This window comes from Poecilia latipinna, unplaced genomic scaffold (assembly GCF_001443285.1).
Source record: "Poecilia latipinna isolate Pla-1442-1.1 unplaced genomic scaffold, P_latipinna-1.0 Scaffold1344, whole genome shotgun sequence".
NCBI lineage: Eukaryota > Metazoa > Chordata > Actinopteri > Cyprinodontiformes > Poeciliidae > Poecilia > Poecilia latipinna.
This window is the reverse complement of record NW_015113960.1, coordinates 58,053-81,879: the sequence shown is the minus strand read 5'-3', so window position 1 is coordinate 81,879 and position 23,827 is coordinate 58,053. Positions and strand designations below refer to the sequence as shown.

At 40.0% G+C, this 23,827-nt stretch overlaps 2 protein-coding genes and 1 long non-coding RNA gene across 7 annotated transcripts in view; 1 reads left to right on the top strand and 2 right to left on the bottom strand.

Moving 5' to 3' along the window:
* Positions 1 to 1,823: 1,823 nt before the first annotated feature.
* LOC106961864 (amyloid beta A4 precursor protein-binding family B member 1-interacting protein-like) lies at positions 1,824 to 19,012 on the top strand. 2 transcript variants are annotated; one of them, XM_015055932.1, is made up of 13 exons: positions 1,824 to 1,879; positions 5,769 to 5,828; positions 8,576 to 8,660; positions 10,287 to 10,492; positions 11,886 to 11,957; positions 12,036 to 12,195; positions 12,280 to 12,401; positions 12,466 to 12,534; positions 12,638 to 12,781; positions 16,426 to 16,536; positions 18,026 to 18,124; positions 18,204 to 18,288; positions 18,468 to 19,012. In XM_015055932.1, exons 2-13 carry the CDS (start codon positions 5,769 to 5,771, stop codon positions 18,515 to 18,517), a joined length of 1,263 nt encoding a protein of 420 aa, XP_014911418.1. In that variant the 5' UTR covers positions 1,824 to 1,879; the 3' UTR covers positions 18,518 to 19,012. The 2 variants fall into 2 exon arrangements, with proteins under 2 accessions (XP_014911418.1, XP_014911419.1); XM_015055933.1 differs by lacking the exons at positions 1,824 to 1,879; positions 8,576 to 8,660.
* On the bottom strand, positions 6,945 to 10,241 carry LOC106961865 (uncharacterized). The gene is made up of 3 exons (XR_001427845.1): positions 10,154 to 10,241; positions 8,308 to 8,407; positions 6,945 to 7,827 (listed from the first exon to the last, which is right to left on the bottom strand). It is a non-coding gene; the product is annotated as an uncharacterized LOC106961865 (long non-coding RNA).
* A 1,520-nt stretch (positions 19,013 to 20,532) lies between the features above and the next one.
* The window catches only part of LOC106961870 (abl interactor 1-like), a 28,097-nt gene continuing 24,802 nt past the window's right edge, over positions 20,533 to 23,827 (bottom strand). For all 4 annotated transcript variants that reach the window (XM_015055943.1, XM_015055945.1, XM_015055944.1 and 1 more), the window contains one exon: positions 20,533 to 23,551. In XM_015055943.1, coding sequence (XP_014911429.1) covers positions 23,376 to 23,551 — 176 coding nt within the window. In that variant the 3' untranslated portion in view covers positions 20,533 to 23,375. The remainder of the gene's footprint in view (positions 23,552 to 23,827) is intronic.

Here is a 23,827-nt window from a genome sequence, read left to right as displayed (position 1 = left end):
TGTACACCGAGGATACAGTGTTAGGTGTGAAAACCTCCCCTTAACTTCTCCACTGATTTATTTTTGAATTATTGGAACGGGACATCAGTACGTTATCATGGCCAAGCAGAGCTTCGTTGACTGACAGGTCCTCAGGTCGGGACCGGATCCAGTGGATTTGTGGAAGGTTGTGTCCAGAACCAGCATGCGGCGGCCCTGGTTGGACGGCTCTGTCAAAGGAACGTATCGTCAAAGGATTCTGTTCACCATATTTCCTTTCGTAGTTCTTTTTATTGTGTTACATTCCAAGGAGAGATCAAAACATACGGCCGAGTGAGAAAGGAATCTGGATATTCAAACCGTAGTGACAGGAAACAGCTTGATCCTTTCGAAAACCCCAAACCCTCAGACAAACAGTAAAAATATGCATATATTTTTAAAAAAATACTTCTTACATATTTTATTCTTTAACTTCCTTTTTACTTTTTGCATCATTTCCCTTAGCAGCTCAAAATATTGTTTAATTTTTATATATAGGTGAATATAAAGTAACCAGGAAGTATTGCATGTATGGTAATATTGAAGCTTCATTATGTAATGTCAAGTGTACAGCATTACACTTGACAGTGTGAGGTGTATCTCACTGACACACTGCAAAAACACCAAAGTATTTCTGGTGTAATTTATAGTGCAAATACTTAGTTTTGTCTTATTTCAAATGTACTAACTTATAAGTAACCTTTCCTCAATTTATAGGTTGTTTTAAATCAATAATTCCTCAATATTGATTAAAAAATAAATATTAGTTCCACTGTTAGTTGGAACTAATACTTTCTAAAATTAATATTAAAGAATTATTGACTTAAAACAAGCATCTATATCCTGTTGAGACGTTACTGTAAGTTAGTTTTGTCTTATTTCAAGTGTAGTAAGATATTTGCAGTAGAAACTAGACCAAAATACTCTGTAAGATTTGGTAGGTTTTTTTTGTTTGTTTTTTTGCAGTGCATCCCTTGATTACATTTATCCTCTCACGTGACAGGGAAGCCATTCCTCTTAGCCACTCTCAAAACTGGGTAAAAACAAGAAAACATAGCATTCAACCCAGACAGATTTGTGTTCGTTAAACCTTCCAGACCTCTCAGGTCTTCTGGTTCTGGTTCTGCTCTGCATCCCCAGAACCAGAACCAAACGTGGAGAAGCAGCATTCAGCTTCTGTGCACCACAAATCTGGAACAAACTTCAAGAAAACTGCAAAAGTGCTGAAACACTGAGTTCCTTTAAATCTGGACTAAAAACCCACCTTTGAGCCATAGTTACTGGAGCATTGACCAATATATTTGATATGAATCGATGATTTATCATGGCACACATTGTGCAGTTATTGACTGCATGATGTGTCTTTGATGTTTTTATGTTTTCATGATGCAAAGCGCTTTGATTTGCCTTATTGCTGAAATGCGGTATACAAATAAACTCCTTTGGTTGATCGAAAGTTGGAAAATAACTTAAGCTTCTCTTTATCTGATGCCTGGTGAGTAATTAAGAAAATGTAAATAGCTGCAACTTAGACAAACAAGCCACAAAGGCTACTTATGCTCAATGCAGCTGTATTTAAATGAGACTTCTCTGCAGTGGCGGAGTCACACAGGCGTGAAGAAATGCCCCAGTCTATCTGTGGTGTAGAAGCACATGTATGCAATATGTTTAGAGAAAAAAAAAAACACTAAACCTCACAGGGTTTTACTAGAGAAGTTTTATCTACTTCCTGATTTCTCAGGAAGTTCAGTGAATATCTGCTAGAAGTCATGTGGACATGTGGTTACTTTATAAAAGTGACCTGTGGGCTGTTCATCAGTCACATTCTCGGTGGTGATCGCATGTCTGAAAGGCAGGAGAGGTAAGAAGGTTACAGCTATAGTTAGCAGAGATGTGCATGAGTGTGTGTGTTTGTGTGTGTGTGTGTCTTTTCAGTTGATTTTTAACTGTATGTTGCATTTATAAAGTAGTATTTGTTTTCTGTAAGTTTAGTTGGTGCAGATGCAACGCAAAGAGAGTAGTGTGAGAACTGTCTTTGTCACGACAACATCTTTTATCTGTTTGCACGACAAAGGAAAATTAGAATTTCTTCCGTGAACGATTGTGCTTCGGCGGGTCTGAGTGAAACGCCGGGCTTCAGCATCACACAGCGGACGCGACATTAAAACTCATCAGGCCTTTTTTCTGCGACGAAAAGCTCTTTTACATGTGCACGCCGCCGGATATTTTAAGAGTTACATACCAGAATATCCACGTCAGCCTCGATTAAGTCAAACACATGTTCGCTCACAGGAGCCAACACATGGGACGTGCAACTAATTAGGAAACACCAAGAAGCTCTCAGCCACAAAAAAGGGACCAGACATGACAGTCGCCTGTCAGCAGTTTGCTGTTGTCGTGTTCCTTCCAAGCGCACGGCCTTGATAAATCGTTTTCTTACCCAAAGTTTGGGTTGAAGTCGATTGTTTACGTGCCCAGTGGTTTCGCAGCAGTTTCTCGTTTTGTCGATGCCTCCCACCGAGCGACAACTCCTGACAGGCCCAAGATGAGACAGTGGCATCATACAACGCTTGTGGGTTTGTCACGAATCATGCTCAAAAACTTCATTTATTTATGTATTTATTCCCGATTGCGGTTCTTCAGCTGAAAGGCAGTAGAAGACAGAAACCAAATCTTAATTCCCACATCTGGTGCAGGCGCAAGTTTGGACAGTGTTTTTCACTTTCATGCGAAAACAAGACTTGGCGTCAAAGGATGTGTACCTGTTCCCCTTTATTATAGCAAATGGGTAGTCTGTTTAGTCGAACTTACACATAAGAACAAGTGGAACAGCACAGTGTTTCTGCTCAGTTTGTCTGTGTTTACAGTGGATTATTTGCCTTTTGTATAGAAATGAGGAGCTGTTTCTGCAGAGAAAAATCCTGGATTCATGTACCAGAGACGGTTTCATTTATTGGCATTGTGTAAAGTTTAGATAGTACAAATATTTGTTATTAAAGCTTCATGAAGACATTGTCTGAAATGGTATAAAACTGTAATGAAAAGCACTGAGGACCCAAAATTCCAGCCAGATGCAATCAGTAATCGTTTAAAGATTTCTGAAAGTGGAAAAGCAGGAAACCAGCAGATTCAGGAGCCGCTGAGGAGGGAAGAGATAAGTTAGTGGCTGATGAGAGATAAGTTTCAAAGCCCGAGTCGCCAAGTCTTCCAAATCATTGAGTGAGTTTGGGTAGTCCTGGGTGGCCCGTTCATCTTTGATGGCATCATTAAGTCATTGCATCGACACACCCATTAATGCATCTTGATTCCAGGAACTGTCTGCAGCTAGCAAATGGAAATCAATTATGAGCTATGATGCTTTTACTGCCTTGATTAAAGGATGGCTAACCCCTAGATGCCTCCCAGTCAGGGACTGCGTGTTCAAACACTCTTTAAAAAAAGATTAAGAAGCACAAGAAGCATATTTGTCCTGCCACGCTGCAGTTTCCCATTGTTTAGCTTTAACCAAAAGTATTGAAACGACGATGGTAATTTTTGATCACAGTGGGGAAAGAAGAAGTTTCTAATTCAAAACATATTTCATGATGAGTCAGGAAAGATCGACTCTGATCCGGGTTTCCTTTTACGCCATAGTTATATTGGTGAAGGGTCCACGATGGGCCAGATTTTGTGGAATTGAGAAAGTAGGAGATCATCGATAGCAGGTTCAGGAGCCTCTGAGTAGAGAGAGATGACTGGAGTTTGATTAAACAAGGCTGGTGTGAACGTACTCTAACACTCTGCAACAAAACGGTGAAGAATGGAGGCGAATGTTTGGGAAAGTTTTGGGAATGCTTTGTTGCTGCAGGATGTGGCCAGCTCATTGTCATGGAATCTACCTTAAAAATCCAGGTTCCTTGTGGATAATGTGAGAGCGTCTGGAAAAATAAAAACTAAAACAGAAACAAATTGGAACCAACAGCGGGACTGTGACCCAAAACATACCAGTGAATCCAACAAGAAGTGGCTGAGAAATAATATTTAATAAAAAATAAAGTAAAATAAAAGTTAGTTGAAAGTTTTATGATTGTGTGCGTTCGTTCAGTCACAAACCAAACCAATGTGTAAAGTCAAAATGCGGGTGCACCATGACTGTCCTTCTTCGCCGTTTCCCTTCTTTATATCTCTTGCTTGTAGTTTCTATAATCTCTGCCTTTGAAACCCTTGGTGGGTCTGGGCCCCTCTCTGCAGTGCTTTCACCAAGTTGGCAACCACACAAAGCTCGTTCTTCAGTTTGCTTTTTGAAGTAAATCCACATGAAAGGTATATTTTTGATCCTGGGAGCTGGCAAGACGATGCCTCCATATGGAAACACCCAGACGCTGAGTTTCGTGAAGCACTGTCCACTTCAACGAAACCTTTTAGCTGGAACAATAAATGCAAAACATTTCGTGCCCCTTACGCAGAGGCTTAAGTGAATGCATTTGGACAAGGTGTGTGGATAGAAATTGACGTGGGACGCCGACTAGATTGAGATCCCACCTCTTTGATTCTGGGTTTATTGGGGGTGAAGCACGCTGCCCGGGGATTAAAGGCACTTTGTATTTGTTTACAGCCAGAGGAGCATGGAAACCATTTCTGCTCCGCTTCTTTACAACTCTGCATTGTGGTGCAGAGCGTCGCTCAAGCTGCCCAACGTTTTTTTTTTTTTTGTTTGTTTGTTTGTTGTTGGGTTTTTTTTGTGAAGTCAGTGGATTAAGCCCAAACCGTTTCGATTTTCGGTGCTTCTTGCCCGAAACTGATTTTAAGCTGAACTGAAAATGTCAGTAAGTTTTCAGTTCCTGATGAGTTTTGCTTTGTAATCGACTACATATTCTCTTTCAACTTTTGCAAAAAGTATTCATGTCTCTTCCATTTTTTTTATTTTTTATTTTTTAGTTCCAGACACAAACATTAGTGTACTATTTTATGTGTAATAGACTAACACAAAGTAGGTGACACTAATTTGAGAAAATGTTCACTTGTCAAGTGAACATTTGTACATGGATGCCATGTCTTTTGGGGTGCGTTTATATCACCTATGCACATCTGGAAACTGGCATTATTGCCTGTTTGATTGGAGTGGCGGCGTCAACAAACATCAGTTGTCAGGTGTTGCCTCAGAGTCTCAATTAGACTCAAGTTTGCAGTCTGACTTGTGTCGGAATCGAGGCCACAGCATAACAAGACCAAGACGTTGAGGAAGGCTGAGACCAGGGCAAAACAAAGACCAAAGCAGAGTCGAATCACTTTACAAACTTTTAACTGTAATCTTATTAAAATAGTACAAGCACATTTTCTTGCATTAGATTTTCTGAATACATTTGGGCAGCTGACGCAGGGATTCAGGCAAACAAAGGGGAAATGCTTTATGCACCTTCGTACTGCTTAGCTGTAAGCTACGACTCTTTTGGTTCCACATTCCCGTCTGCATGCTCTGAAAGCTCATGGACTCCATTTACAAATAAGTTGACTTCTGAAGCCAATTTGTTGCACTCAGTTACGTTTAAGAAAATCAGAGTAAAGGAGGTGTGTTACAAACACACATCACAGTTTTTAGATTTTTATGGTCGTGCCCTGTACGTTCTGTTGGTCCGCCATATAAAATCGCAATAAAATAAAAGTAGGTTTTTTGGGTTGTAATATAACAAAATGACAAAAAAAAGTTTAGTTGATATGAATACTTTTGCAAGGAAATGTATGTATAGTAATAATTTTGCTACTTTTGGCAGATGGATGATATCGATGCTATGTTCAGCGACCTGCTGGGAGAGATGGATCATCTCTCTCAGGTAAGTTTCTTTTTCTTTTCCCCAACTTGTCCGTCTGAATGCTAATTTATAAACAAGCCAGCTGGTGGAAGGCTGTCCATTTGATGCAAGTCAGTCGGCGTGTTGGTGTTGATCAAAAGTGAACATACAGCGTCAGAGGAAAGAAATGTGACAGAACATGCTGAAATTTGGACAACAATAGCTACAACCCAATTATTATTATTTTTTTCACTGTACATCGCATTATGTTCATTTATTTGAATCGTTGAATCAATGAGGAAAATCAGTTTTCACCTAAAATGCATCATTGCGTGAGAAAAAGGAAATTGGCTTTCTGATAGTTTGACAGCAGCATTAAAGTCCCAATATGCAACAAAGACTTTTTTTCTACATAAAGCTCTTGAAACAGTATTTTGAGAAAGTGAAAGCAGCTTTCATTCAAAGACAAAAAAAATCTAACAAAAAAAAAAAACATCTTGTGAGCATGGAGGGGGATCAGTTATGCTTTGGGCTTGTATTTCAGGCAGCAGCATATTATCTGTTTAAGTAATATAAACCACCAGAAAATACTTTAAATTAAAAGCACCAGTATTATTTTGCTTACATTCCACAGAGCTTGTAAAATCAAGAGATTTTAATCTTTTTTTTGTCTTAAAATTCAATTATGCCTAACAAGAAAGTATTGTGTTTAGGTCTCCAATTTAGTTAAATGTGTCAATTAACCTATAAGAAGTTTCAAAAGCCATGACATCATCGTCTGGATTTTCGCTCATTGCTTAAAGAGACAGTAATAATTCTGTATGCAAACTTTTGACTTTGAAGACTTTAATAAATAAATACGTTTAAATCTGACACATTAATTATCTCGTTATTGTGATATTTAGCAAATAGAAATCATTTTTTTAAAAATTCTAACAGACTTAAAACAAGAGAAGTTTGGTCTGTCTTAACATCATGGAGAGAAAAAAAGTGTGTCCTTTTTTTATGTGTATGTAAATTTATGGTTTAACTGTAGGTAAGGTTTAGCGATTGGACTGTAGACAAGGAGGCTCTACATGCAAGCAGCACAATGCTTAGTGCTCCGTTTGCATTAAGAGGTGCTTATTCGAAGTGTTGACTTGGTGGAGATGCCCACCGCACTTTTCATATTTTTATTGGCAAAAGAAACAAACAGCAACAAAAATGAAATGCAAGAAGGTTTGCGATTGTGACAATTCATGGATATGAATGATTTGGCGAGACGATGTTTCCCTGACACTTTGGTTGGTTTAAATTCGCCAACATTCTTGTGCGGCTCAGAATATTAATTGTAAATGTATGGCCAAATGATTCCTCTTCATTTCTCAATTCACATTCTCTTCTTTTCTGGGATAACAGCTGTTTACAGATAACTCCCTTCACCTAACAGTCTGACCCTGATGAATTCATCATTTCTTCAGGATCTCTTGACTTTCCTAACTGTCTGTGTTGGTATGTTTCAGGCTCCTGAGCATCAACAGATCCGTTTGTTTCTGACTCATTTACTGATGGCTTTGCCTCTCGTAAAATGAGCTGCAGCCTCACATGTTTGTGGGTCAGCTCAGCTAAAGGAACGATCCCACAGGACCAGATACCACTGATAAATGACTTTCTGTCTTAATAAAACTGTGCTTTAAGTCTTAAAGGCCTCGCAGCCGTTTCTTCTGCAGATGCTCTACTTTAAGTGTCACCAGAACGGTCAGAAGACGGTTCCTTTCTCTGCTCAAATCAACGTTTGGGGAATAAGTTAATCATGCGACGTTCGCCACGTTTGTCCGGATAATATCAGATTACACCAGGCGCTCTTATGTTTGGACTCTGCAGATCATAAACAGGATGAAAACCGAAGCCGCTTGCATGTGGGTCGGACGTCAGACCGTGGAGATGATGTAAGCCTCTCATCATAAAAACTGCAGCTTTCGCCAAGAGCATTCTGATGCCTCATGGAGACTCAGCCTGAGGCATATTTTACCATTCTCCTTCTCCACTGTCTGCATAGAGGCTGGAAAGGAGAACAATGCAGAGAATGGGATCAGTCTATAGTTCATGTCAGATTGACTCACACTGATAGTCTGGAGCACTTTCTTTGCAAAATCATAACTGCAAAAGCAATTTCAAACAAGAGAGTGTGAATGAGAAGGATTTAAATTAAAGTACAAACATCCCCATCATGATATTAATTATCTGCTTCAATTGACTTTGAGGAAACAGAGCATTAAGTAATTAAAACTCCAGCTTTGCCTTTCCCTATCACTTCCAAAACTGTAAAAGTACGAACTACATCGACAGCCAGGCCTGGCTGCTCTAGATTTTTGAGCATCAAAACTCTGAGATGCCAAAGATATCCCCAAACGCACCACTGCTGCAAAATACATAAATACATGCTCAACGTTTTCAAAAACGAAGGTCCAGACAGGTGCATTAATTAAACTCATGCGACTCTATGCAAGCGCTCCATCTTCACTAATGAAGATTCACTCACCTCAGCACGCTGAATCCTTTAAGGGACTCCAACTGACAGCAGCCCGGCCCACTGACAAAATCAGCTGATGGTTATCTGATCACTCTAAGGCTTCCATCCCCTGCAAAAACGCAAAATCATACCAAATATTTTTCTTCTAGTTTCTTGTGCAAATATCACAAGTGAGTTAAAATGTAACTAACTAAACTTTCTTTGTTCTGTTAGTCCTCTAGTTTGTTCAGTATTTAATTCGAACCCTGACCTCCGGTCCCTCCACGTCTCTCTGCAGAGTCTAGCAGAAGCCACAGTTTCATCAGGAGAGGATGCGGCTCCGCAGGAGAGCTCCTTCTCCATCGGCTTCAACAACCTGAACGGCAAGTTCTCCTTCATTCTCCACTGTCTCGTCTGAAGCTGGTGCAAAATAAATTGGCAAATATTCAACATTCTGTAGCCGGAAGCGGCTGCGGATCAGAAGGATGAGGAGTTATGGGCGAAATGGGAAAGAGACATTTTCAGCAGGTCCACTTCGTCATTTCTCGTTAGCGGATTAATTCCTTTTTTTGTGGAAAAAACATCTCCAACCAAACTATTTACATAAAAACCTCTCCGACAATTGTCAGAACAGATTTTTGTTCAATTTCAAATGTAACAATTCACATTTTAATCCGGTATTAGCTGGAGCTTAACGGGCTTTTGAGATAGCCAAACTCCAGTATGAAATGTATTCATCGTTCAGCATGCAAGATTTATATTTTTGTGAAGATTAAAATTGTGATTATAAAATTGCTGTTTATTTATAATGGGGGGAAAAACGATGATATGTTATGTAATTTTAGCCAAATTTAGCTTTTGTTGTGAAAATTTACAACAGAAAGTCAGATTCAATATTCAATGCATAAAAAAGCATAGAGAAATGTATTAATATGTAAAGGAAGAAGTCCTTTTCACTCTTGTTTTTGAGCTTGCACAATTTCAGCCAGGTCATATCATAAGCATATGCATGACGGGCAGATAATGTCGCATTCATTTCCTCCCGCGTTAGCAACAGTTATCTCCAGGGAAAAGCATGCAGCCCTTATCGCTTTGCATCAAAATGAACCCTCATGGCAGAACATAATGCTAAAAATAATGCACATGGATGACGTGCAATGACCTGCTCTACCAATGAAAAATTTTCATTGGCAGGTCAGAAGTAAATCTCTTTTCAGGACTCGATCTCCTCAAGTGCAATCTTAGCTTAAACAAACCACCAGAGTCTTTTTTTTTCTCTAAAAGAAACGTCTATTAAGCTAAAAACATCTGAAAACATGAAGCATTTTTTTACAAAATGCCTCATGTTTTTTGACAGACATGTTCGGCAGAGTCAGATTATTAAAAACATAAGAAAATAGAAAAAAAAAAAAAAAAAAACCTCTAAATGGTCCAACATTTAACCACAAACTGCACGTATCATCACAGATGTCATCTCACAGACAGTGTGCCAGGAGACCGGCACTGTGTTCAAGGAGAAACCTCTGAGCCGACACGCTAACTACGCTACAAACTTGTCATCGTCAGAAAATAAAGCATAAAAGCGTTTTCCAACGTAGCTGCCTGGAAGAATAATGTTTCAAAACAAATGTATGGTCTTCCTCTTCCTTTAACTAAACCAATATGGCTCTCTGGAAACAAAATGTTTGCCCACCCTGGCGCCAAAAGCTAACTGTTAAGCTGCTAAGCTAATTTGTAGCAGATGTGGGATTCTCTGAGTGTGCAGCATCCCAGTCGAAGTCCCTCGTACTTTACAGAATTTTGTAGTTTAGAAATAACAAAAAATATATATTTTAATACGCTGTTTGGAAGTTAAAGGTAATAATAATAAACACACCTGTAGGCTAGGCTTAGCGATGCAGGCTGCTAGCATTCGCTGGTAGCACAAAGTGTATAATCTTACTGTGGTGACAGAATGTGTAAAGCTGAAGGTCTGTCTAAGCAAAGCTTTCCTTTGTATCCCTCTGCAGAGTCTCTGAATGAGCTGGAGGACCATGATCTGGATGATCTGATGGCCGATCTGGAGTCAAAGTCCACCGATCAACAATCTTCCACACACAATGACACCCGCAACCCGACAGGAAATGAAACCTCACCACCTGCCGTTTATCAAGAGTCCGAGCCTGTGGTAACCTTTCCTATGATCACCACTCAGTCATCGAGAGCTGTGAAAATGGTAGGACTCAAAAGTTTCACAAGGCACTGCACACGCAAAATTATTTAAGCCTGAAAATCTTTAGTTCAAAGTAGCTCAACGTTGAAATGCTCTGCAGACGTCTGGGCAAACGTACACAGACATGTGGTGTAAAACTTTTTTTTTTTTTTTTAATGTCTGGAATTGATTTTAGATGCTAAAAATGTAGATGTGTGTTAGCCACCATGTTACAAAAGAGTAACAGCTACAAGCTTTGAACTTGGAATCTGTCAAGGTAGTGGTTTACTATTTATAAGGTTATCTTCACCATAATATATACTTCACAAATAATATATCAGGCCACCACTGTTTACCTGTTTCTCCCAATTTTTCACACACAAATAATACAGAATATTTTCCAGACATTTTATACTAATGCTACATCGCAACAAAAAATGCTAAAAATAGTTTAGAATATTAAACCAAATGGAACTACTGTCAAGTTTCAGTTTTGTAATTTCATGTCGTCTTAAGGCACTTTTTAAAATAAAACACTGGGAGTTCAAATGAACTACGATGGCCCACCTCCCTCTAAAAGGTCTATCCTGCCTCTTAAAGGGGCAGTACTATGTATTTTCCAGGTGCTCAGTGCCATTTTATAGCACAATCAAGTAACTATTTTACCTTCATGCTACATATATCAAATATGCCTTGAAACAAATTAGACTTCCTAATTTAACACCTTGAAATTGGGCCTCTGTCTCTTTATGAAACTTATGCTATTTCTGAAACTCCGCCTTCAGGAAGTCATCACAATACGACTCCTCTATTAACCCTTTAACAACGTTTTTACCAGCGTTCCACTAAGAAGTAGCTCGAATAAAGGGCTCAGCAGATGTACAGTTTCACCAGGTGTTTGCTAATTGCTGCTGGCTAGTCTGAAGGAGCCAAGTGGGGGAGGGCTGATCTGTCAGCCGGAAGCTCTGAAGCTTGGAAACTGCAGCTCTGAGGAGGAGCTGCGTCTCAAAGGCGGGGCTAGGTCCAACCAGGTGTTTTGTACAGCAGAATGGTTGCCATGGGAGATTCAAGGATTTCTCAAACATACATGCATGAATCAAAGCAACACTCCAGGTGTGTTTCTGATGAGGAAATAACATAACACGATATGAAGTTAAACAAACAGATGTAACGTAATACTGCTGGAGATATTAGCAAACACCTGATAGATCTGTGAATCTGCTGAACACATCCTCCAAACTACTTCTCACTCCTAAGAACAGTTGTAAATAGCATAATGGAGAAACGTCATGTTGACATGCTGAAGGCAAAGTGTCAGAAAGAGCAGAAACGCCTTAAAGAGACAGAGGACGAGGCGTCATGACGTGGATCATAGCTTTCCCATGGTTGTTCTGACGTTGTAATTCATGGTTTCCAGAACGAGCCCCAAACGAAGGCGGATAAAATTAAAGTGGCTCTGGAGAAACTGAAAGAAGCCAAAGTGAGGAAGGTAAACTCAGCACTCACCGTCTGACTTCCACCCTGCAGTAGCACAGCTCAATTAAACCAAGCACTCCGCCCCTTACAGTTGATTATAAAGGTGCTGATGAGCGACAACAGCTCCAAGACGCTGATGGTGGACGAGAGGCAGACAGTCAGGGACGTTTTGGACACTCTGTTTGAGAAGACACACTGTGAGAACAGCATTGAATGGAGCCTGTGTGAGACCAATCCAGACCTGCAGACTGGTGAGGCAACCAGCACACGCCGAACATTTGAGCCGAACCCATGTGGGCACTCATTCAGGCAGCGTTTTCCTCAAATTGTCTCAGAAAGGGCCTTTGAGGATCACGAGTGTCTCGTGGAGCCGCTGTCGGCTTGGAGTCGGCTCAGCGAAAACAAACTCTACTTCTTGTCAACCCCTCAAAAGTACATGATGTTCACAGAGCCTCAGGTAAGCCCCCTTCATGAGAAATGCCTGAATGCACTACCTACCCTAACCCTAATCCAATGTGCAGATTTTTTACATGTGGAAGAAGAAATCTAGCGGCGATATGAACAGCCAGGCCAAAGAGCTTCTGATCAAGGTTGGCTACGGTAAAAACCGTAAAAAAAGTCTTCTCTCCATCACATATTTTAACTTGGTTAGCCAAGAATGACCTTTGTGCTGTTTTTCTTTTCTTACAATAGGAGCATTTCGGAGGTTCTACCACTATTGTCCCTAATCTCGAGGGCGTGTTATACCTAAAAGAGGATGGGAAGAAGGTTTGGAAACCTCGCTACTTCATGCTTAGAGCCTCTGGGATCTATTATGTCCCCAAAGGAAAAACAAAGGTATGACACATAAAAGAAAGAAACTGAAGGGGTAGTATCATGTAAAACTAACCTTTTTGAGCTTTATGTCATGTTATAATGTTATTCGCTCATCACAAACATACCTGGAGTGTTGCTTTGATTCTTTAATGCGTGTTTGAGAAATCCTTTCATCTCCCATGGCAACCATTCAGCTGTGGAAAACACCTGGTTGGACCCAGTCCGGCCTTCAGAGCTTCTGCCTCACAGAGCAGCCGTCCCCCACTCAGCTCCTTCAGACTAGCCAGGAGCAATTAGCAAACACCTGGTGAAACTGAGCATCTGCTGAGTTCATTACATGAGTTACCTCTCAGAGAAACATTGGTAAAGACATTAGTAAAGGGTTAACAGAGGAGCCATGTTGTGATGATTTCCTGAAGGAGTTTCAGAAAGAGCAAGGCGGCCTCCATTGCCGCTAAATCCAGAAGTAAAAGTTCTTTTAAGTCATATCTGGAATATATAGCATTTTTAAAACAACTGAAGGTAACATCGTTACTTAATTTAGATTTTTTTTTTTTTTTTTAATGGCACTATGTGAAAATAATACTGCTCCTTTAAATCTAACCTCAAGAGTAGAAAAACACATCATTATTTATAGCACTAGTGAAAAAGTGTTTTAATTATACTACTGCATTGTTTCTAAACGATTTAAGAAGTAAAGTGAGATCCAGGTGGTTCAAATTGAAAGCAGTGGACTATCTAATCATTCGCAGATGGGTCGGAGCGTGCAGATGTGTGTTAACACAACGCTAAGAAGGAAAGACATCAGCATTGACCCTGGAGAACTGAAGTCCATTGTTCTACAATAAGATTATTAACAACAACAGGAAAACATTTAAGTCAGCTAAAAACCTTCTTAATGTCTCAAGTTGCCAAGGAATATCAGTCTGTCCAAACAGAAGGAAGCAGCATAATTTATTCTGGCTGGATTGTATCTGACTACATCACAAGTTGTCGAAGAAGACTCTTTCGACAGATGGGTGGGGGGGGGGGGCAGAAGAGGGAATTTTTCCTCTGTTTGCTGAAACCCAAACATAGCTCGTGAAAAACACCTTACAGAAACTGCTAAACGCAGAGGGGAAAGGTGATGACCTGGGCTTGGTTTGGTTGACTTCTAACTTGCCCAAACGCCAAGTCACGATGTTTAGCAAAAACTGAGTCAGGCTGCAGTGAAATGTCTCCAAACATGGCAGCAAATCTACAACAGAACGGCTGAAGATAATGACTCAGCGTGATGCAGGGAGCCAGTAAAAACCCCGATCTCAGCCTGACTGACATGCTGTAGTGGACCTTATTAGAACATCGAGCGTAGAGAAGCAAATGCCCTAAAAACTATGTGAATTGCTGTTGTAAAGAAGACTCAGCAACAATTTACTTCACAACAATATGAAAGACAAACAGCTACCAGTAGTTTTTGCTCTTGTTGGCGGTTGGTATAAGCCACTGCTTTATAGTTTTTCCACCATAGTTTACTCTTTCTAATATGAATAATTTCAACCTGGAAACTGAGGTTTTTCTGCTCTTTGGGTTTAAGACTGAACTAATTTTAGAATCTGGTAAAGAGCATTTTGTTTTTGATATGCTGATGTGTAAAAGTGTAGAACCGATACAACGTGACATTTTTACACCGTGATCGTGTCGAGTTTGAAAATAACTTTATTTAGAAGTGGTTGTTTGCAGGACACAACTGCAAACACTCAGCCCCCGCGTCCGAAAATCTCCTTCGAGATTGTTGACGAGCAGATTAAGGCTTCGTCTTAACAGAGACTCTTGCTGTGAAAATTGCTCAAAATTGAAAACTTGATTAGACTTGATTTGCAAAAAAAAAAAAAAAGCCAGTTTTGAATTGATTTAAACCCAGATGCACATAAAAACCCCACAGTTTTTAATGTGCATCTGGGTTTTTCATTGTACGTCACATTTTGTATTGAGGTGATGGTGGTTGGAGTTTCTCCTGTAGCTGGTGGGTTGCCATTTCGGAAACCGGCTCCATTTGTTCCAGCCGTCGTGTCCGTGGGCAAGACACTTCACCTGCCTTACGTTTCGTCAAGGGCAGCTGTGGTTACAGTGTAGTAGCTTCGCCACCATCAGCATGTGAATGACTGAATGTAGAGTAAAGCGCTTTGGAGTCCTCTGAACTTGATACAAGCACAAGCTGTGCACCATTTGCCATATTCCCACATGATCAGACAGTCATTCTTATGAGCTGATATATACCGGACTCTATTAAAAAAAATTTTTTTACACAAGTTGTGGAAAAATGACTGAAACTCATTGCAATGAGAGAAATAAATAGCAGCCAGTCAAAATGCTTCACTTTCAGGAAGTCACTAGGCTTCAACTCGTCACCAACAAACCCAAGTTTGTCGTTGAGGGTAAATGTGTCAACATTATTCTCATCTGCTGAGAAAGAAAACAGGAAGAAAAGCTGTAAAGGTTTTAGACACTGTCCTGTGAACTGTGTATGTTAACTTGTTTTCAGATTCTTTTATTTATTTATTTATTTTTTTTACAATTCTTTAGAATGTATTGATAAATATCAAGTTCAGTTGCACCTAAAACTATTCAATCCGTTACAAATAGACTTCCTTTGCCGCATTCAAAATTGTGTAGGTGCTTCCAAGAAACAAATCACACAGGAACTGTTAAATAAAAGTAACATTTCCAATATTTTTGTCTAGATTTATCCTACTTTCAATGAATACTCCATCAATATAATTGTCTAATATCTCCAGAGAAGAGATTCTTACCTTGTGCAAGCAAGAAAAAAAAAGGAATACAAAAGCAAAACAGAGGTTGTGATTGTTCCCAGAGATACAGCTGAAGGTTTTTAGAGTTAAAGTTGAAGGAGCAGTGGCTGCACCACCTAGTCGGGGTAAAAACAGGAAGCAATCACCGACTGCCAAGGGCCAGGTGGTAAAAAACTAAACGCTGAAATCCTTCTTTATTGAACTCCAAGACACACACTACTGCAGGCCGAACAAAACCACAAAAATCGGTTCCAGTTTCCTCACAGCTCCATAAATGAGTCACAGAGGTTAACGGAAACATGTCTAGCTTGTCCATAATAAAGAACATCTTGGCGACAATGAAGCATGGTGGCGGCTATGTGATGATATGGGGCTGCTGTGCTTTGTCCGGTAGTGAAAAACTGCTAGATTTAATCACGGGACTGCAAATCCAGGCAGAAAATGCCGTATTAGTTCTAGTTGGTTACAGAAGACTTCCTATAACCCCGACCCTCAAGCGCCCCTTTCCTGCATGTTTCAGGTGTTTTCTTGCTGCCTCACACCTGACTTAAACAACTGAGTGATTACAATTGGCATAACAGAGGAGGTCATGCAATGATTTGAATCAGGTGTGCTGGAATAAAGACACGCTTAAAACATGGAGAAGACGAGTGCCTGAGGACAGGGGTTGGGAACCAATGTCCAAAGGCCTTTTCACATGAGGAGAAAGGTACGGTTCATCAGAACGTGGTGCCAGACCATGAATCACATCTGCTGTAGCTCATGACAGCAAAGAGGTGCTACGGATTCTTGTCCTGAAGGAGTTGCGACATCCTTTGTACGTCTTCCAAAGTTCTCAGCAATGCACACCCTAAAAATTTCTTTCTCTCTTCAAAGTCTTCCACTGATCTCGCCTGTTTTGTTCGCTTCGAAAAAGTCAACGTCTACACCACCAGCAGCTACAAACAGAAATACCGAGCTCCCACAGACTTCTGTTTCCTGTTAAAGGTAAGGTGCTGTTCAGGATTTAAAGAGCTCCTTTACTCTTCAGGCGTTTTTTTTTTTTTTTCTCTATGAAAAGTACTTTGATCACTCACTGGCGGAAACTATATTTTTCGCCCTAATGTTCAAACTGGTCTTGAGTGACTGGCATGAGGAGTTGCCGTTAAGTATAACAAATGCAGTTTCATGATCAACTTTGTACCAATGAGTTGCTACTCAGGCTTATTGCAGCTTAACAGATGTGCTGCATTCAGAGTTCACAGATGGGTGTATTTTTAGCCCCCCTCTGAAATCTTGAAGGTGCACATATGAAAACAGCAACGTGAAAGAGGAAGACGGTGCACAAAATAAGGAACAGAGGGCGGCGAGGTGGTGCCCTAAACCAGAGTGAGCCGAGGTGTTTCCGTAGTTTCAGCTGAAAAGATCCGAGAGCAGCAAGAGGGCTGGTAACAACATGTGGAGTCAAATATCAAGCTGGAGGTTTAAGAGGGCATGCTGACATATTGTTTGGTTTTACACAACAACAAAAAGAGCACAGCTTAAATTCTCCAGATACGGGTAAAAAACAACAACAATTTAATATCAAATACAATCCCTTCTTTTTTCAGTTTTAGCGTGCCCACACTGCCCTCTGCTGGCTCTTTTTTTGTACTACTCATTTAAGAAAATAATGAAACCATTTCCTTCAGCGTCTTACACGAGGCATAATAAAATACATTCATTGTCTGTGTAGCTCTAAATGAAAAATGTCAACAGTGTCAGCATGCTTATCTCAGCTTGACCCAGTTTGGAAAATGAGGGGTTGTGGCAAAACAACCGAGTCCAGTGGTTTAATCAAACGCAGGCACATTTGTTGGCACCTAGACGCGTCAACAGTCTTAAAATAAATCCAGCTTTTATGGTGGCGTAATCACACGATGACAAATTGATGCAACACCAGAATACATTTATTCAGTGAGGGGACAAAAATCCCATCGAAAAATATGACAAATAAGCAATTTTTCACCATTGTTTTTTTTTTCCAATTAATTAATTAATTACTTAATTAATTAATTAATTAATTTATCTAAATCACCCAGAATCCCGGGTCATCTCTTGTACAAACTCCTCTTCAGTTCACCGTGCAGATTTTCTTGGTAAACCATTTCTGTGCTTATTTTTCCACGTTCTGGAACATTGTCCCACTGAAAGACTCACTGATAACACTTTTTTAGGTCACCTGATTTTTTTTTTTGTTTGTTTGTTTGTTTCAAAGTATTCATAAAGTCATGGACTCTGACAAGGTATTTTTGGAAGAAAATCAGGCCCACAGCATTACAGATCCTCCACTGTACTTAACGGTAGACATGAGGTGCTTTCCCACACATTCCTTTCTTGTTTCAGGGCAAACCTAAGTGGAGCGTTAAAAGTGAACTGAAATTTAAGGTTGCAGTTTTCAAATGCTCCAATGTGAGACCGTCCTTCTGCAATAAAATACAAACATACTCTGTCTTAGCATCCCTGCATCCAGAAGGAGTCTCCCTACATCAAGATCCTGTGCTGCGAAGACAAACACACGCTTCTGCTTTGGGTCAACTCCATCAGAATAGCAAAGGTCAGGTTCATCGCCGCTCGCTGTGATGCGCATTGTGTTGCGTGTTCTCAGATGTGTGTCCTCTGTGTGTGTGTTTCAGTACGGCGCTGTGCTGTACAAGAACTATCAAGCTGCGGTGACCAGAGCATCCATTCTGCAGATTCCCTACTCGGCAGCAAACAAAGGTGAGAACCCAGAAATGCAGAAGAAAAAACGAATGGCTTGTCTGAAACAGCTCCATCCCAGCTAAATCCTCCAAATCTCTCTAGATACGTCAAATGTAGCGATACAACAATCAGGAAAGGACAACCTGTTGACTAAATGTTTCGATTCTAAAATTGGAACTTTTTATATTTCTCTGCAGAGAAATCCAACAGTGTTACCTCCCTGGAAAGCCCGTACCCAAGTTCATAAGCTAATTTCACTGAAACTAAACCATCACCTGACACCCGACTTCTTCAATCCTCCTTCTGGACAAGAATATCTTTGAGACAAACAAGAACTTCCTTCAGCACAGCATTTTGCCTGGAGTTTGTATCACTTTGCAGGTCTCGTTTATTCACACCTCTGGATAAGAGGTGGAAGAAAATGAAGCCTAGAACAGTGGTGTTCGAATCTTTTCCCAGAAGGGACAAAACCGTCAAGTTACAAACTGTTGGGGGCCACAAAAATTATTTCTTTATAAATGAAAATTTTAAAGTCAAGTTTCATGTGCCTCTTTTTTATTTTCATATGTTCAATAATAAATTAACATGCAAAATTTTCTTGAAACAAAATAGTCATATTTTTGTAGAAAAGCGATCTATAGAACATTGTAGACGCGAAACATAAAATGGGTTGTGTATAATTGTGTTTATTTATAGAACATCATTACAATTTCCACATTTTTAATATTAAATTTGTAGTCTGGATGAGGCTCTAGTATGTTTTTGTGTGTGTGTGTGTGTGTGTGTGTGTATGTGTGTGTGCACTCTACAATATTGCAATATTATAGAGTGCAAATATTATTGCAAACTCTTAATATTTCTTTTGAAGCACTTTGCAACAAGGATTAATGTAGTAGGATAGTAAATTAAGATATATATATATATATATATATATATATATATATAGTCTGAAAATGCAATCTTGGAAGATCAAATAGATGTCTGAATCAACTGTCTGTGATTTATTCCAAATTTGTGGTCAGAGGATGTCCATAATCACTTAGTGGGCCGCGAATTGTCCCTGGGCCCACACTTTGGACATCTCTGACCTCAAATAAACCCATTTTTATTTGCACTGGCATGACCTTGTAATGTAAGGTGCAAGGTCATGCTTGTACCTCATAGTATAAGCTTGACCTTGTACTGTAGATCATGGATGTACAGAGTCAGAGAGAGGAATTCTGTGTTAATCCCTTTTAGACTATTGTTCTTGAGAAATCGTCTCAATTTGCTGCCAGTTGCCTGTTGTTGCTTATTTAACACAAAGGATCTGTTTGGAGGCACTTTGGCACCATCTAGTGATCACAGTGTGAATGACATATACATGTAAATACAATTTATAATTTTCTTAAAATAAAAATATAAAATTCAGGCAGTAATGGGTTAGGAAATAATTGTTTATGGAAAAAAAACGTATAAGAAGTGCAATCATGGGAGTCCTGCTGTGGACATTTGTCCTACTCTCCATTTCCAACAAGACATCACTTTGTCTCTGAGGTCGGACGATAAAGAGATCTTTAACTCTGTACAAACTCTGTGTATTGTACAAACGTTTTGCCAACGTGGCCAAAACTGTAAAGCTGAAAGTATTTTCTGGGCCACAATTTTTTATTTTATTTTATTGTTTTTATTAAAGCTGATTTAAGATGTTTGTCCAGATTTGTGTGTGTGTATTTTCAGCAACAAGAGCAGGATGTGGCTCGCTATTGCGTTATTTAGCCTATGAAAAAAACTGGTTAGCATCTCATCTTTCGTATGTTTTTAATGTTTCTCCGGTGTAAAGGGAAACGCCGTTTATGACATAGTGATATAAACCATGTGGTGTGAATTCAGGCAAAGTCGGTAATTTGATTAACACAGGACTTCGGACACAGTTCGTGAAGCCGACTGGCTACAGCCAAACTCTGCTGCCTTTGCTAAAACTACAAGCACGTTTATGTGAAGCTTAATCAGCAGCAAGTTATTAAAATCAGAAGAAATGTACTATGTACTATTTAATGCTACCTTCAACCAACCACAGGAAAAAAAAAAGTGCAAATTCATACTGATCGAGTTTGCCTAAAATTTGAGGGTCCCAGTTTTCTCTTTTTTCTGACTCAAGAGTGTCACCACACGTCCCAATAAACATATATATGACGTCAAGGAAAATATGAACGATTTTGAAAAATATGGAATTTTACTTCCATTTCCATTTTGTTTTGGAAAAAAAACAACTTTAAAATCTGTTTCAATGAGCTGTTTATTACAAAAAGACTGTACATACATTTCAATGAGCACATTCTATGTACAAACTGAGAGGAGGACAAACAGATTCTATTCCCATGGACATTTAAGTTACACGTTTGTTTTTTTCTTCTTCTTCTTGATTCCACGTTTGAGCATATGAAAACACGTTGGAGAAAGGGTGCCATGTCTCGTGATGCCCTGGCATTAGGGGCAAGTAAACACTTTCTGCCCGCCAGTGGCCAGTTCATAATTTCCAAAATGAGAACAAAAAGGGTATAAATAAAGCCTTCACATACAAACTGCGAGCAAACGCTTCTCTGCTGTTTCTCACGTACAAAAAAAACAAGTCAAATACAAAGTTAAAAATGCATCACGTAGAAAAAAAGTCGTCTTCTCAATTTAAAAAAAACACAAACGGCCTCATGATGTCAAATGCAATCAAGACAGGAACGCACTGGAGAATCATAGTCTATAAATGATACACGATCATGCTGAACGAATACTGCTCATATCAGGACATTCCCTGGTAAAGTAAAAATGATAAAAAGCCGTCACTTCAAAGTACAAACGAGTGTGTGATCAATAGGCTTCAGAGATATGTAGGAGTTTTACTTCCACCGACAATCATTTTGTAAGAGCAGGGTTTTCTTTTTAGAAAGGAAACTACCAACAGCCCTCATTCCTTAGACCGTAAAGGTGTAGTTCACATATTGTTGGAAGTGAGGTTCCTTTACCTGCAGCAGAGTGTAGAGAGAGTTTGTAGAAAAGTGAGAGTGGTAGGAGGCTAACAGCTAGCCAGTTACAGACGTTTTATCGTATTTCCTCCATTTAAAACAACGGAAACTGAAAAATGTTTACATCTTCGGTGCACACTGCTACATAAGTGGATATCTATTCTCTACATTTCACAGGATACCATTTCCTGCTGCTATTTTCTCAGCCACTCAGTATCTGTTTTACTACATTAAACTCTGCTGATTGAGTTATGGTTATTTACATGTGAACCCTAACTCTACGTCATATTCTCTACTGTAGCATTGTATTCAAAGGGCAGTGGTGGCTCTTGATCTGGGCACTTACACAGGGCGGCATTAGAAAAGGGAGGCACTGAAGTATCAGATGAAAAGACCGAACATGTCGGTCATTTAAGCACTTTCTGTTACTTTCACTCAAGTGCACTCAAGGGGTAGTTAGTGCCCGCTTATGTAGAATAGGCACCAAAAAAAAGGAGCCTACAATATTTGTTTTCTATGGGACTGCGCTGCATTCATCACATCCCAGGTTTTCTGATAATTTCAAGCATTTTAATCTGCTGGGAGACAGGAGCAGAAGATTAGCTGAAACAATGACTGACTAGCTGAGGACTTAACTTTTCCACAAACTCACTGGAATATTTCCTGCCTCTACCACAGGTAAGGGAACTACTACTAAAACTTTTAGTAGGATGTTAGCTTAGCAAAGCTTACGTATCCCTTTAAACGTATTTTCTCAGCAGTAGCTAGAGATGTTTAGCACAGAATCTTGGACCAGAGATCAGGAGTGACTGACAGCGCGCTACTGCTGATTTGTCTACATTCACATTACAGATATGATTGACAGAATTTACAATCAAAAAGCGAGCGATGTTGGAAAATAAAGAGACACGCCTCTGCGTTCTCCGTTACAGTCCTCCGTTAAGCAGTGTCGCACTTGAGGTTGTTCGGGTCGGTGAGCACCAACTGGAAAGCACCGCACCAGCAAACGTTTGCAGAATAAACGACTTCTCCCGGAGGCGTCCTTCGTAGCTCCCCGCTTGACGGCGACCGGCGCGTTGCAATCAACCGCGAGACGGAAATCAAAGTCACTACAGTCGTTGATAAGTATCAGTGCAGCTACGACACAAAGGAAAACAACACGAACAGACGCAACAATGAGTCCTGAAGCCGGACAGCGTCACCGAGTACAGCGGCGACGACCGAATCAGAACGGAACAGACACAATCACTTCGCCAAAACGGAAATGGCACCGTGACTGATGAGGACAAAAAAAAAATTGGAACATTCAAGTAAAAATGAGCTAAATTGATAAAGAAACCGAACCTTGGCACCGCTCACCTCCACTGACGAAGCACACCGACAAAATGTACTGGCAGTTGGTCACGTTACACGTTATATACACGTTAGAGTACAGAAAGAAACTCCACCAGACTGAAGAAGGAAACTGTCCCTTTTTTTTTGTCGTCTATTGATGCATTTTGAACAACCTTCCTTTGTAATTCGACACAGAGCGGTGTAAATACACACACCTTCACACTCCCGCTCGTAAGCGTTTTTTCGTGATTTAGACAGCGTGGAACATTCAGTCGTGTCTGAACTAAATGCACTTGTTGACGCTTTAGTTGTCCGTCGGAGCGGAGGGAAGAGTCGCTCTGGTGGTCCGCAGTGCAAATAATCAGGTTTGAAGCAAAAGGAGCCTCGTCTCAGTTTTCAGACTGAATCTACGGTATTTTTCATAGTAGTTTGCAATGACAAACGTATGGTTAAGGGTAAATTCGAGTGAGGCTCCTCTTTTTGTATTTCCAGTGTAAATTAGCAGACCGCAGCCTGTCAAATGTTAAACTCCTTCCCCGTTTTTGTGCAACATTCGTATTTTAGTAGACTAAATAAATGCAAGCACAACTCGCGCGCGCGGATCTAAGTAAAATCCTTTAAAAGAAAAAGAATCACCATGGCACTTTACTCAAAATGGGAGCTTCGTTTCTCGTCATACGGCTGTACATATGTAGATCTTATGTATAAAAAAAAAAAAAAAACTGAGCTCCATTATTGGAGGTTTTTCTTCGCATTTTTGGGTTATTTTCTTTAGTCAGCGTAATGCATGATTGATTCGACGTAATTTCCTGGGAAGAGTCCGGTGACGCCGTTGCAGACGCCTTCGAACCATCCGTCGTCGTTCTTTTTGATGATGTAGATGATGGCGCCTTCCATGAAGGACAGCTCGTCCTCCTTGTCCTTCGTGTAGTCATAGATGGCCACAACTGGGTCAGAAGAAACATAAGGTGCTGTATGTTTAGTGAATATAAAGGACTGGGAGAGTACAAATTTTCCATGTCAAAATTCAAGACCTTTCCGTGGCCAATATCAGCCCATAGAAAACAATAAATACAAATGTTCACTATGAAATGAATAATTAATTATGTTAACTAGATAATTCATTATGCTAGCTTGACTTTGACAACCTTAGGATGTAGATGTGCTGCAGAATTCAGTTAAAAAAAGCTTACTCTCTGACAGATCATCAGCAGACTAGGTGT